Source organism: Schistocerca serialis, chromosome 1 (genome assembly GCF_023864345.2).
Source record: "Schistocerca serialis cubense isolate TAMUIC-IGC-003099 chromosome 1, iqSchSeri2.2, whole genome shotgun sequence".
Classification (NCBI taxonomy): Eukaryota; Metazoa; Arthropoda; class Insecta; order Orthoptera; family Acrididae; genus Schistocerca; species Schistocerca serialis.
This window is the reverse complement of record NC_064638.1, coordinates 849,930,229-849,944,935: the sequence shown is the minus strand read 5'-3', so window position 1 is coordinate 849,944,935 and position 14,707 is coordinate 849,930,229. Positions and strand designations below refer to the sequence as shown.

Sequence of the window (14,707 nt, the reverse complement as noted above, 5' to 3'; positions counted from 1 at the left end):
ATTGATCGCCATGGTCTCATTTCATCAACATGCTGTTTGTGGCTCGTGAATAGCTGGCCACACAAGTGGATTTCCACAACAGGCCAAAACTGGAGGCCGTTTCTGTGGGTATCTGCAATGGATCAGGCCTGCCGATCTGAAGCCATTTGGTTCATACTAATGTGCAGGCATGTGTATGGTGTAATGCAGTGGATTTTCATGGTTTATCCAAGGACCCAGGACTGCGGTGCTCCTCAGCAGGCCAGACACCATGGGTGATGGATAACAGGAATTGCGACTGTCTCACCATGAGTATGTTGTACAGTGTGGCATTTTATAAACATTTTATTTGTTCTAGTACATTTTGACACTTCGAAAGTAGTTTATATGTTGGAAAGTATGGACAATAATAATAATAAGAAAATTGTGTCAGTTGCTGGTAGCTTGTGCACTGTGTGCTTACATATTTCTCAAAAGAGAAATCGTACAATACCTGTAAAATAACAGAAATTACTCAGTGGATTTAACTGACCATAAAGAACATAGTAGAACCAACATTTTATAGGTGGTCACCTATAGGGTTGGTTTACACAATTCTTCCCCGCCTTATACACTTCTTTCAAGAGGCCTACCTTTTCTGAGGTTATTTCTGAAACCAGTGAAGGTGTTTTAAATCTGTCTTTCGACTCTAAGGAAGTGTGTGTTTTTGTCACCAAATGTGTTTTGTTTTATTGAAATAAAATAGCATCAGTGGTCTTAATAAGACACATTTACCATTTGGCTTGCTTTGTCCATCTAAAAACAGCTCATTATGAAAGATGTTGATGTTAATACTTAAAATTTTTGCTCACAACAGGAAACACTATCTGCTTCCAAGTTTTTTAGATATTTCCTCATTTGCACTATTGTTTCTTGTACTGTAGCTGCAAAGACAGTTTGTCAACTTATGTTTTAACTTACCCTTGAGATCTCAACATTTGTCAGGGAAAAATGGTAAAATTTGTCTGGAACTCATGGAAATATCAGAGAATTTCACTTGGGGAAACTTTTGGCCACCCTGCTAATCACGATTCATGACATGTCCTCAGCTTTACTTCCATCAGTACCTCATCTCCTACCTTCCAAACTTCACAAAAGCTTTCTGCGAAACTTGCAGGACTAGCACTCCTGCAAGAAAGGATATTGCAGAGACATGGCTTTGCCATAACCTGCAAAATCCCCACAGGGGGCTTGCTTCTCTTTTGTTGGTTCGTGCTTGGCTACCATGGGCCCCCGGCCTCTGCAGCATTTTTCCCCTTCCGTGCTGCATGTCTATGCTATTGCTATTCTTTTTCCCTCCCTTGGGGAACATGTCTAGAAGGTAATTGGGAAAGTTCCGTATTGTCTGTTGCTGATGTAAGAACAGTCTCACCTTTGTTTTTCTTCTCTTTTCCTTTCTTCGTTTCCCTTCTCCTCTTGTTCCTCTGCTTCGGCGTTTGAGTTTCCTCTTTTTCTTCTTCTTCCTCTGTGCGCTCCTGAAGGTCGGCCGATGCCTATGATGCATAATAGGTGACTGGGTAATGCGTAGTTCCTGGCCCCGGGTTGACAGGTAGGGACCCCACGAACCCCTGGTACAGGCCAGGCTGAGGGAAGGGTGATTGCCTGAGCTGCAATCTTCCCAAATTGCCGATTGGTCACACTATCAGATGTTCGGGAAGTGTGACCTGAGGTGTAAACAATCACCTAAGGCAGCTGCGCCCCCTTGTGAAGGGAGCCCCCAGTTGGAAGGAGTGCATCATCGGAAATGATGGAAATCGTGGGGGATTTTCTCCCACTGAGTCAGTCATCTTCCCAATCAACGTCTACGAAATGTAAATGTATTGAAGCTAATGATTTGGAGACCCTTGCTGCAGCACCACGATTCCTCGCGGTCTCACATACTAAAGATGGTCAGTCCTTCGCCACAGTAAATCCGTTTATTATTCAAAAAGGTGTTGATGCCATTGGAAGCCCTGTGAAATCCTGCTCTCGTTTTTAGAACGACACTTTGTTTTTGAAGACTGCTTCTGATTCTCAAGCACAACAACTGCTTGCTGCCTCGTTTGTCCACAGCTATCTGGTTCGTGTCAAGGCCCATAGAACTTTGAATTCTTCCCATGGTGCAATTTACACCAGGCTGCTTGATGGTCTAACCAAGACTGAAATCCAATCTCTGATCAGGGTGTCATTGCTGTCCATCGTGTAATGAAAAAGATAAGATTCCTCCTTAGTGCCCACATGCACTGTTTTCTTCACCTTTGATAGAGTGGTGCTGCTGTCCAAGATCAAAGCAGGCTATGAATCTATCACAGTCCAGTTGTACATTCCGAACCAAATGTGCTGCTACCAGTGTCATCATTTCAACCACACTAGAACGTTTTGTCGACACCCAGCCAAATGTGTAACCTGTGGTAGGGATGCACCTGAGGGCGATTATCTGCCTTATTCTCCCTGCAGTGTCAACTGCAATGGCGGCCATGCCGCCGCCTCTCAGGGTTTTCCCATGTATCTTGATGAGCGGGCTGTCAAAGAGATTCGGATAAAGGAAAAGGTGCGTTACCCAGTAGCTCACAAGTTACTGGATAGTCACAAACCCTGTGTTCTCCCATCTGGCACCTATAGTTCTGTTCTTGTTACCCCTTGCCCCATGAAGGACATGGCCATGCAAACATGCGACTTCAAATTTGGCTCTGAGGTTGTGAAATCACCCAGTGTCAAGGTAGCATCGCCATCCCCCCATCCCACTGTGCAACAATCTGTCACTCTCGCCTCAAGGGGCGAAGCTACCAGCAGGCAGGAAAGGACAGAAGGAGTACTCCCATGAAGACTTCCTTTGTCCCTCCAGCCAAACAACACCCCAGTCTTCCTCTAACTGGAAAGGCTTGAAGAAGTCCACCAAAGCCAAATGGTCTTCTCCTTCGCCAACTCGAAGATCCTTTTTGACTGTGTCGCCATGTGGTACCTTAGCCCATCTGGCCTTTGTCTTGCCAGTGCACACCACCAACCGTTTCTCAGTGTTGGACTCCATGGAACAACCGCACAAGCTGCTTCTGTGGACCCCATGGGGCAGGTCCTCCTGCTTCTGTGCCCTATAGTAGCGACTCTACTGTCACTCGGCGGCTACCGAGTTGACACCCCTACATCTCCTCCTCTTCATGATTGTCCTCCAATGGAACATTCGTGGCCGTCGGTCCCACAAAAAGGATTTACGGCTGCTTTTAGCATCGCAGCATCCCCTTGTACACTGCCTTCAGGAAACAGAATTGCGTCCTCATGACCATTTTGATTTTTCACACTACTTACCAATTTGATTTGACCTTCCCCCTGAGGTCGCTATTCCATCTCATGGGGCTGTCATGCTGTTCATACATGGTGACCCATCTCCGTGACTACCCATTTTCAAGATATTGCAGTTTGCCTTTTCTTTCCCTGCCTGACTTTTTGCCTCTCTACCATTTATGTACCTCCGTCATTCAGTGTCACTGGGGCAGACTTCCTTCAGCTTATTTGGCAGCTACCTCCCCCATTTTTGCTACTCAGTGACTTTAATGCGCATCATCCCCTTTGTGGTTTTCCCAGGTCTTGTCAGAGAGGTGCCCTCTTGGCTGACCTTAACCAACTTAACCTCTTCGCCTTAACACTGGAGCACCCACTTTCCTTTCCGACTCCTCACACACCTATTCCCATTTGGACCTATCCTTTTGCGCTGCTGAGCTTCCCCATCGTCTCGAGTGGTCCGTTCTTTCTGACACCTACTCGAGCGACCATTTCCCATGTGCTCTCCGTTTGCTGATTCATACCCCAACTGTGTGCAAGCCCAAATGGCAGCTTACTAAGGCTGACTGGCAGCTTTACTCCTCCATGGCGACGTTCGAAGAACAAGATTTCTCCAGTTGTGATGACCAGGTGGACTATCTCACCAACGTCATCCTTACTTTTATAGAACATTCCATTCCTCGCAGTTCCTCTTTACCACATTGTGTCCCAGTTTCTGGGTGGACTTAGGCATGCTGCAATGCAATTTGCGCATGGAGACGTGCTCTCCGCATTTTTTAACCATCATCCTACGATGGCAGACTGCATTCATTAAAACAGATGCGTGCAAGGTGTCGTCGCGTTCTTTGGGATAAAAAATGAGCTAGCTGGATTCCAGTCACCAGTTCTTTTAACAGTTCTACCCCCTTCCTCTGTTGTGTGAGCAAACCTCCGACTGCTGTCTGGGACCAAGTTCCATTCCCCCATTTCCAGCCTCATAGTAGCAGGCAATGTTATTGTGGACCCTATCGATATCTCCAACACCTTGGGCCCCACCATTTTGTGGAAGTTTCGAGCTCTTCCCACTATCACCCTGCCTTACTCCATCAGAAATGAGTGGAGGAGGCTAGGGCGATACCCATCTCTTCTCTGAATCGTGAGTGCTACAATGCCGCCTTTACTATGAGGGAGCTCGATCATGCTCTCAGTTCGTTCCAATCCTCCGCCCCAGGGCCGGACGCCATCCACATTCAGATATTGCAGCACCTTTTTCTTTCGGGCAAGCACTTTCTGTTTAACATGTACAACCGCATCTGTACAGAGGGCCCATTTCCCGGACGCTGGCGTGAAGCCACCGTCATACCCATACCTAAGCCCGGTAAAGACAAAATCCTTCCTTCTAGCTACCACCCCATCTCTCTTACCAGCTCCGTTTGCAAGGTGATTAAACATGTGATTCATGCCCGGCTGGTATGGTGGCTCGAGTCTCACAATTTACTGACAAGTGCACAGTGTGTATTTCGAGCACGGCATTCTGCAGTTGACCATCTCGTTACTTTGTCCACCCGTGTCATGAATGATTTTCTTCGGAAATCCCGGACAGTGGCCATGCTTTTTGATTTGGAGAAGGCCTACAACACCTGCTGTAGATCTGTTATCTTCTGCACTCTTTACACCTGGGGCTTCCATGGCCACCTGCCCTATTTCCTTCAGGCATTTTTACAAGATCGAGTTTACAAGGCGCGTGTGGATTCTGCCTTGCCGGGCACCTTTATCCAGCAAAACGGTTTGCCTCGGGGTTCTGTCCTGAGTGTCATCCTCTTTGCTATCGCCATTAACCATATCATGGCCTGTCTCCCACCGGGAATCTCCGGCTTAGTTTTTGTTGACGATTTTGCCATTTAAGTCAGTTCTCCACGAACCTGTCTCACTGAGCTGCATCTTCAGTGATGTCTTGATTGTATATTAAACATAGGCCGGTGTGAGGTGGAGGTTACTCCATTAAGTTAAGTAACGGTTTAGACTTTGTACACATGCACTGTTTGTGTTTCCCTTTTTTTTCGTTTATAAATGTATAGCTATGGTGTTCTTTTAATCATTGACAAAGGTCATGCCTATCCCTGTTACGCCGCTCAACACTATCAACCATCGTGGCATCCGTTTGGCCACTGGCACTTTTTGCACCTACCTGGTTGAGAGCCTGTATGCTGAAGATGCTGAACTACTAATGTCCTACCGTCGTGGCTTTCTCCTCAGCAGGTATGCATGCGTTTGCCTGCTATGCATGGCCACCCTCCTATGCCTTCTTTGATGATTCCTTTGATCAGTATGGGGCTCGTACTTCTTCTCTGTTACCTCCTGGAGTCCACTTTTGGCACTTGCTACAGCAGTTTAACTTCACACTACCTGGACCTTTCCCAGTGGGTGTGAACCCTTCACCACCTTGGCTTCGTGAAGCAGCCCATGTTAACCTCGGCCTTCATTCGCTTCCTAAGGACACGACTCCAGCCTTGGTCTATCGCCTTCAGTTTCACGACCTTTGCATGGAATTTCGTTATAGTACCTTTGTATACACTGATGGCTCTCGGACTGACCGTTGGGTCGGGTGTGCCTTCGCCATTGGCACTCGTGTCTTTCAAACGGCTTCTGGCACACTCCTCAGTATTTACAGCCGAGTTCTTTGCCTTGTATCAGGCCACAGAGTACATCCGGCGACACAGCCTTTTCAATTGTGTCCTCTGCTCAGATTCACTCAGTGCCATTCAGAGTCTATTTATGCTGTACACCGCCCATCCCCTAGTGCAGCAGGTCCAGGAAAACTGTCAACTGCTCACTCTTGGTGGAGCCAGTGTGATGTTTCTGTGGGTTCCTGGTCATGTCGGTCTGCCAGGAAACGAGGCTGCTGACACTGCTGCCAAAGCTGCAGTCCTCGTACCTCAGTCTGTGAGTACCTATATCCCCTCCAATGATCTCTGTGTTGCTGTCTTTCGGGAGGTGGTGTCCGTGTGGCATCATCAATGGTCCTCCCTTCACAGGAATAAGCTCAGGATTATTAAGCCTCTCCCAGCGGCTTGGATGACCTCCTCTCAGCCATACCGCCAGGAGGAGGTTATTTTTACTTGGCCGCATATTGCGCACTGCCTTTTTAGCCATCGTCATTTGCTAAGTGGCCCTTCCCCACCACTTTGTACACATTGCACTCAAGTTTTAACTGTCCACCACTTCCTGATGGAATTTCCCGTTCCCGTTTGGGTTTGCTGTCTTGGCTATTGGCTGTTTTAGAAAATGACGTGCGGGCTGTCGACCGCATCTTACTTTTTATCCACCAAAGCAGTATGGCGAAGACCATTTAATTTTTAGTTTTGAACCTCCATTTCTGTATGGTGTCTTTTTTAGCTCTTTTTCCACTTGCCTGTTTTTAGCTGCCGTCTATTACGTCTTATTTAAACTCCTCTCTGCCTTCGTGTTCTATAGTTTTGACTTTGGCGCATGTGACCCCAGTTCTTTTTGTGTCCTAAAGCAAAACAAAACAAAACCAAACCAAACCTGTGAGATGAGATGTTTCCAGAGTGAAATTTTCACTGTGTGGTGTAGCTTGCAGCGGGGCGAAATTTCCGGGCATTTGTCAGCAATATCCTTTCTTCCAGGACTGCTAGTTCGGCAAGTATCATAGGGGAGCTTCTGTGAAGCTTGGTAGGTAGGAGATGAGGTACTGGCAGAAGTAAAGCTGTTAGGTAGGGATGTGAGTCGTGCTTGTGTAGCTCAGTGGCTAGAGCACTTGCCTGCAAAAGGCAAAGGTCCCATGTTCGAGTCTTAGTCCGGCACAGAATTTAATCTACCAAATGACTGTTCTTCGGAGAGGTCACTAGGCCAGAGGACATCCAAAACACGTGACCTCTTACCTGTGATCAGTAGAACTGGAGAAATGACCCGCTGAAAAATCACATTTTTGCATGTGGCCTTTTGGAACATGTTGGTACAGTACACAGTCATGCATGGACCGATTATAGTATCAAAAATGTTGTTTCATGGAAAGAGGTCAAAGATTAGTGTGATTTATATTCCACATAGAATGGCAGCATCATTTCTAGTGACCAGTTGAAGTGGCACAGTGATAGGACTGGATTTGCATTTGGGAGGCAGATACTTGAATGAATACTTGTCTGGCCATCCAGATTTAGGTTTTTGTGGTTTCCCTAAACTGTCAATTGCAGGGAATATTCCTTTGGAAAGGGGGCAGTTTCCTTCACCATCCTTTTCAGTCTGAGTGTGTGATGAGTGTATAATAATCTTGTAGTCAAGTGGATGTGACACCTTCCTCCCTCTCTAACTGTATGTTTAATTTGAGCAACATTTTGGAGAAAGTCAAAGTATATTGCCTTCATTAGGACAATTTAAAATAAAGTAACAAATTTAATTTTCTGATTATAGCTTTATTTTTAATTGTAAAAATGGAATTTCTCAACCGAGGACTTCTGTGGCACATGAAAATTCTGGTGGAAGCAGACAGTTTGTTTTAACAGGAGTTTCAGGAGGAATAGTAAATATTTTAGGAGGTGGTAGTACAGGCTAATTTGAATAAAACATGGCATGTAACATGGTCCAATTTTTACTGTTTACAGATATACTCCTAATCAAGGAGTAAAGTTTTCATTTCACCTGTTGGCACTCCAGTTGCTATGGGTTGATATATCAGTTGTCATTTTTATTTTGAAGTTGTATGTGAATTTACATAATTCAATTTTTCAGTTTGATGGTGGTTGTGACTTGTTGCCCAATTTTATTGTTCTCTTTAAGCATGCCACACACATTTACAAACAATGAGTATGTCAATATGGTATTTACATACCGGCTTTGTAATGGAAATGTGGCTGCTGCTTCTTGCAGAAATGGTAGACTTTCTTAACTGCAGAGTACCAAATTCAAGAGTTATCACTTGTGTTTACTGTAAATAGGGTGTGCTTTGTATAGTGCCAGTCAGTCATATTTCAGCTGGACATGTAAATGTGCAGAGTGTGGGTGGAGTATAAGGCATTATTCATTTTTTAGAACATAGTGCTACCACCAGTACACACACAATTTCTACTTGTATCAGTGTTGGACATTTTGTATGTGCAGCCTTCATCATTTACAGAGGAATCAACACTTTCAGGAATAAGACGAGGGTAGAGGTTGGAATTTAGTCATTGGCTAATTTCAAATTGCCGAGTAATCCAGTTAATACTGTGTACTGATGAAGCCATTTTCAGTTTTGGTGGTTCCAGTAACTCTCGTAACTCACTTTGATGGACCGATGAAAGTCCAGATGCTTTTTTGAACAGACATTTCCAAGACAGTTTCTCTATAAATGTGTAGTGTGTTAGGAAGACAATCAGTTGGTTAGGCCTGTTGTCGTACCACTTAGTCTAGGTAAGAGCGATCTGTAAGACAAGCATTATTGAAAAAGGTTTGGCTAAAAGGATGGTACGTTCTTCCAACATGATGAAGCAACAGTGCATTCTAATTGTCACATGAAACATTATCCAAACCTAATACTTCCTGGAAGATTGATTGGCAGAAAAGGACACATTTATTGGCCACCAGTTTCTGCAGAGCTTACCCTTTTAGTTTTTTGGATAAAAAGTTCTTGGTTTACTTGTTGCATTAGAGTTGTGACTTTATCAGAATTTGATGCAATAAGAAAACCAAGAGCTTTTTATCCATGGACTCCATCATGAAAGACTCTGTAGCTATACTTTTAAATTTTTTCCCTGAGCAGATGGCTGAAAGGCAAAGTCTACAAAGAAAAACTAAACACAATACACTAATTGATAGTTGTGGTTATGAATAGTGCTGCTCCCATAAAAGACTGCTGAAATTATCTTCAGAAGAGTTACATCCGGTGCTGTCAAGACAGTTTGTGAAAGTGCATGGAAGCCAGATGTGGAATTTAGGAAAATGTTCTTTGAATTTAATCATTTGTCTGTGCTTGACACATTTGGGGAGCATTATATTCTTAACAGTTGTATTGCTGTAACCAGTAAAAATCAAGCACATTATGGAATTTTTCATTCAGATTAGTCTATCCACTATTTCCTGGAATATTTACTGTTCCTCCTGGCTGGGCATCTGAATATGCTAGAAATTCTGATTGCTGCTTGTGGATTACTCGTTAGACGGTAGTAATTCAGTACCTGCAAGAAATGTACTTCTGCAGTGGCGAATGTGATAAGATCTTCTCCTGCTACATCTTTTCCTGCCTAATGCAAGGTTGACATTTCTGTCAAGTTTGTTTCACTTTATCTGGTGGTCCAAGTTGCACTCTGTCAGTTATTTTTCCCCTCTGATCCTCTAGAATGCAGTCCATACACCTGTTTTTAGGGCTTCCTCTTTCCCTGGCACCTTTCACTGCCATATCTATCAGTCTCCTTGCAACATAACTTCAGTATCTTCTCGTGATATGTCCATTTCACTGGAGTCTTCTGTCCTGCACTTGGACACTGTAACAACTTGTATGGTTCCTGGATTTTCCAATTTGTAATCCTCAACACCTACATCAAGGCTACATCTATCCTATTGCGCTAGTTCCTATTTATTTCCCGTCTCTGCACTATACAATAGTGCTAGCCTTACAACTGCCATATTTGCCTTCCCTTTGACTTTGATGTTTACCACTCCAGCCGACTTTAAAACAATTTTTAAACTGTTGTTTACTTTCAGTCCCAATTACACATTTTTATACCATATGACTAGTTTCAATCTGCCAGGATCGTCTTCAGATCGATGCAGTTGCATCAGCAACCAGTCATTCCTGTCACAGATTTGTATTCTAATGTGTAGTTCCAATACAGGCACAACAGGTTGCTGATGCTGCTACAGAGATGTGAAGATGATCCAAGGAGATTGTAACTAGTCATGGTGTACAAAAATGTGCAACCAGGATAGAAAATGATATTTTTAAAAATTGTTTGACATTTATATCTTTGTCATAGAGGATTTGAGACATTATTTTCCAATTCTTCCATGCATCTTGCACTCTGTGCCCCTTCTTAAGATTGCAGAGTTCCAGGTGTAGGCTTCAGTTTATTGGTAGAATACTGGGGAAGTGCATCAGTCTATAAAGTAAATTGCTTACAAATCACTCACACAACCCATTCTAGAATATTGCTCAAGTGTGTGTTACCCATACCAAATAGGACTAACTGGGGATATTGAACGTATACAGAGAAGGGCAGCGTGAATGGTTACAGGTTTGTTTGACCCATGAGAGAGTGTTACAGTGATGTTGAAGAAACTGAATTGGCAGGCTCTTGAAGATAGGGAATATACAACAACCCCCATGTATCACTCACAAAGGGACCATGAGGACAAGTTTAGAATTATTAAAGTGCGCACAGAGGCATTCAGACAACCATTCTTTTTGCTCTTTGTACGTGGATGGAACGGGAAGGAACCCTAATAACTGGTACAATGGGATGTGCCCTCTGCCATGCACTTCACGGTGGTTTGCAGTGTGTGATGTAGGTGTGGATGTACTTGCCACAGCTGATCCAAGATATTTGAAGTGATCTGTGCCCTTTAGACCCTCCCCATTCATTGTGATTATGTTTCCTGGGCATAAATACTCTGTTTTGCGTTTGCTGATTTTAAGCTCTTATGAATAGCAATGAATAATAAAATACCAGAAACAGATGGCACATTTCCAGGTTTATGCATATACCTTTGAGCTTGAGCTCAGCATGTTATTCAGCATTAAAAAAATCATCTGTCCTCAGGTCGCCTTAAAAGAAATCTAATTCAAAGTCCATCCCCTTCAACCAAATAACATTACACATCCTGCTTTCTTAGCCATTGAGCCTGTTATCTCAGAATACAAATTAGACATTCCAAAATAACGGGCATTCAGTAAGGTAAAGCAGTCCTCAACCTCAAGGTTGGTTTGAATACCTCATTGTTTTACTAGGCATGATACAGATTTAGGTGGTGCGTCCTTACTTTCCTATGACCTTTGAACTGAGTTAATCGCTTACACTCAGGTAGCAAAAGTCATAGGATAGCAATATGCAGATATACAGGTGGTGATAGTATCCTGCACACAAAGTATGAAAGGGCGGTGGTTTGGCAGAGCTGTCATTTTCACTCAGGTGAGTCATGTGATAATGTTTCTGATGTGATTCTGGCCAAATGACAAGAATTGACAGACTTTAAATATGAAATGACAATTGGAGATAGATGCATGGGACATTGAGACTGTCTTGAATGACAAATTTCAGGCAGTATCTCTCACCACATACAGTGCAGTGGCCTATGGCCTTCACTTCAAGACTGAGAGCAGCAGCATTTGGGTTGAGTTGTCTGTGCTAACAGATAAGCATCACTGCTTGAAATAACTGCAGAAACCAAAGTGGAATGTACGAGGAATGTACCCATTATGACAGTGCAGCAAAGTTTGGCGTTAGTTGGTGACAGCAGATGACCAACTTGATGCCATTGCTAACCGCATGACATCGCCTGCAGCACCTCTCCTGAACCATATTGGTTGGAAAACTGTGACCTGGCCATATGAGTCACAATTTCAATTGGTAAGAGTTGATTGTATTGTTAGTGTGTGGTGCAGACCTTATGAAGCCATGGACCCAATTTGTCAACAAGGCACTGTGGAAGCTGGTGGTGGCTCTATAACAGTGTGGATTGTATTTACATGGAATGGATTGGGTCGTCTGATGCAACTGAAGCAATCATTGACTGGAAATGGTTATGTTCGGCTACTTGGAAACCATCTGCAGCCATTCATGGATTTCCATGTTCCCAAACAGCAATGTAATTTTTATGGATGACAATGCGCCGTACCACTGGGCCACAGTTATTCACGTCAGGTTTGAAGAACATTCTGGACAGTTCAAGCAAATTATTTGGCCACACAGATCGCCCGGCATAAATGGGACATAATCGAGAAGTCAGTCTGTGCACAAAATACTGCACTTCAACACTTCCGCTATTATGGATGGCTATAGAGGCAGCATGGCACACTCAAGCCATTTGTCATGAGTATTGTATGACGTATACTTAATTTAACTACTGATGCCTTATCAAGGCCACCCACCAAAGGCCTCAGTGATCGCAGTGATTCATTGTCTGCCTCTGGGGCACCATTTTATCTATTTGCGGCTTTGTGCTGATGATGCTGGGTGCAGGCCCATGTTTGATTATGAAGGACCAGGATCGACAACAGGAGACATCAAGTATATAAGAAGCAGCCATAGAAAGATGCTCAGTCATCAGGACCAACTGAGGAGGACAACAAATAAACTTGCCAAAATATCATAAAATCGGGTGGCACTACCTTGTGGACTACCTGACATCAGTTCAAAATAATTATGTACCATGGAAACCTAATATCACATAACAGGGAGGATGTTGTTATAATATGATTGCCATTAAGTGGTTTTTCTAATACAACGTAACAAACCAGTGTTGCTGCTGCTTAAGCAAACTCAAATATGTGTTAATTGCTTGTGTAAAATAGATATTATGCAACTGTGTTTTACCATGGTACCACTTTTGTTGACTGAAATAAAGTTTCTAAGTAACATTATTCATTGTAAGAAGAATTAGTACTTTCCAAACTGTGGATCTCCAGTCATTTTCTGAGATGAGCCAGGGATCTCTTTTGCTGTATGGCGAAATTTTTCCTTGATTTTGAAACTGATGAGGAGCCTAAAGCGTGGTGTTTTTTCATGTTTTCTCTTTCATGGTAGTCACCTGTTGATCTTAATCAAAACATGTGACTACTGAATTATATTGGTGTTTAATAGATTTTGCTATGTCGGTTTGTTTTTCATGACAATTTATAGCTCTTGAATAATGTATGCCCTAAGAACAGCAAAGTACTGAAGCTTTGACCTTTGAGGTAGATAATACATCCTCAATTTTCTTATTATGTTATTAGTTGCAGTTGATTTTATCTTGTTATTAAGTCAGTTTGTTTATTTGTGCTCATTTGGGTGAAATGAAAATCCTGATATTTGACAATCACACTTTAAATTCAGCACACAGTAGATGTTAAATGGTTGCCAGAAGTTCATCTCCTGCTATTTGATTTTTTACATATATCCTGTACACTTCATATTCAGCATTATGTTACACCCAAAATTGAGAAATGGTGGGAAAGGCATTTCTGTACCGTAAAAGAAGTTACTCAAGCTACTTATTTGAAATTGAAAGGAAGTGCATAGAACCGTGTAAGTGTTCCTGGAAAGTTCTTATACAAAAAGGAAAGTGTTGGTGATGCAGTAAATCATTGCTGGAGAAGAAAAGAATATGAAAGTGCTTCCTGGTGGCATTTTGTACATGAGAGGTGTTTTTGCCCCTCTCTTCATAGACGGTTGTTATGTAATGCCCTATTTTTTATGTTTTTGCTTCCAAGGAGTGTTTGTTTTAGTACAAAGATTGATATTACTTAATGTTGTCTGTGTAGAGTGTTAACGTAATTATGTTTGTTTAGTATAAAGTACTAAATTTTCACACCTTTGCTTATTTATTATTTTTTATTATTTACAGTTTCTGCAACTGCTTTTTACAAAGCACAGCCGGTTATAGAGTTCATGTGTGAGGTCTTGGACATACGGGATATAAATGAGCAGCGTAAACCACTGACAGACTCTCAACGTGTTAAATTCACGAAAGAAATAAAAGGTTTGAAAATTGAAATAACTCATTGTGGAACAATGCGACGAAAATACAGAGTCTGTAATGTTACAAGGAGGCCAGCACAGATGCAATCGTAAGTGTACAGTAACTCAAGTCTCTCTATTTGTGATGTGTGGCTATTTCTATCGGGTCATCACGTACTTTTTGTTTTTTTGAGGTTTTCCTTTGACCCACTAATTTAACACACAGCTGTAAAATGACAGCGTGTACATGCAACTATTCTCCTTTCGAAATAAATGCCTTTAAATTTTACAGATATTTAAGTCTTAAGCCAGTCTCCGTTGAAATTGTCACTTACTGATTTTGTAAAGTAATTGCAGAACCAGTTTTAGCCAGTATGAATACAGAAAACTCCATCCACTTTTTTAACAAGTCAATGAAATAATTGAATATTTGAAAAATAAGTGACACATTGCAGTTTTCTGTATGTATATTGACTACAGAGCCACAGATTTTAGAATGTCTGCAATGAATAAGCATACAAGGGAACTGCACCTGCTGATCATCATTGATCTCATCAAAATTTAAGGTATATGTAAGGCTTGGCCATAAATGAAAGTGACTGAAGTGGGAGCTTCAGATGGCTAAGTATTAAGGAAAAAGTAGCACTTTTGGCACAAGTCATGTGAGGCATGAGTCATTTATCTTAGCCTGTTTTCCAGGGAGACCTTGTGGGATTGTGTGGCTAGGCAGAAACATTTTTAAATTTTCAGTTTTTTGTTACTTACACTGAAAATAAACAGAAATAATGTTCAAATATATTCAT

General features: G+C 42.5%; 1 protein-coding gene across 2 annotated transcripts in view; it reads left to right on the top strand.

The window, feature by feature from the left end:
- Positions 1–14,707, top strand: part of LOC126485162 (protein argonaute-2) — a gene marked incomplete in the record, with an annotated part of 212,790 nt that overhangs the window by 85,068 nt on the left and 113,015 nt on the right. For both annotated transcript variants that reach the window (XM_050108838.1, XM_050108847.1), the window contains 1 exon segment: positions 13,792–14,014. In XM_050108838.1, the coding sequence (XP_049964795.1) occupies positions 13,792–14,014 (223 nt within the window).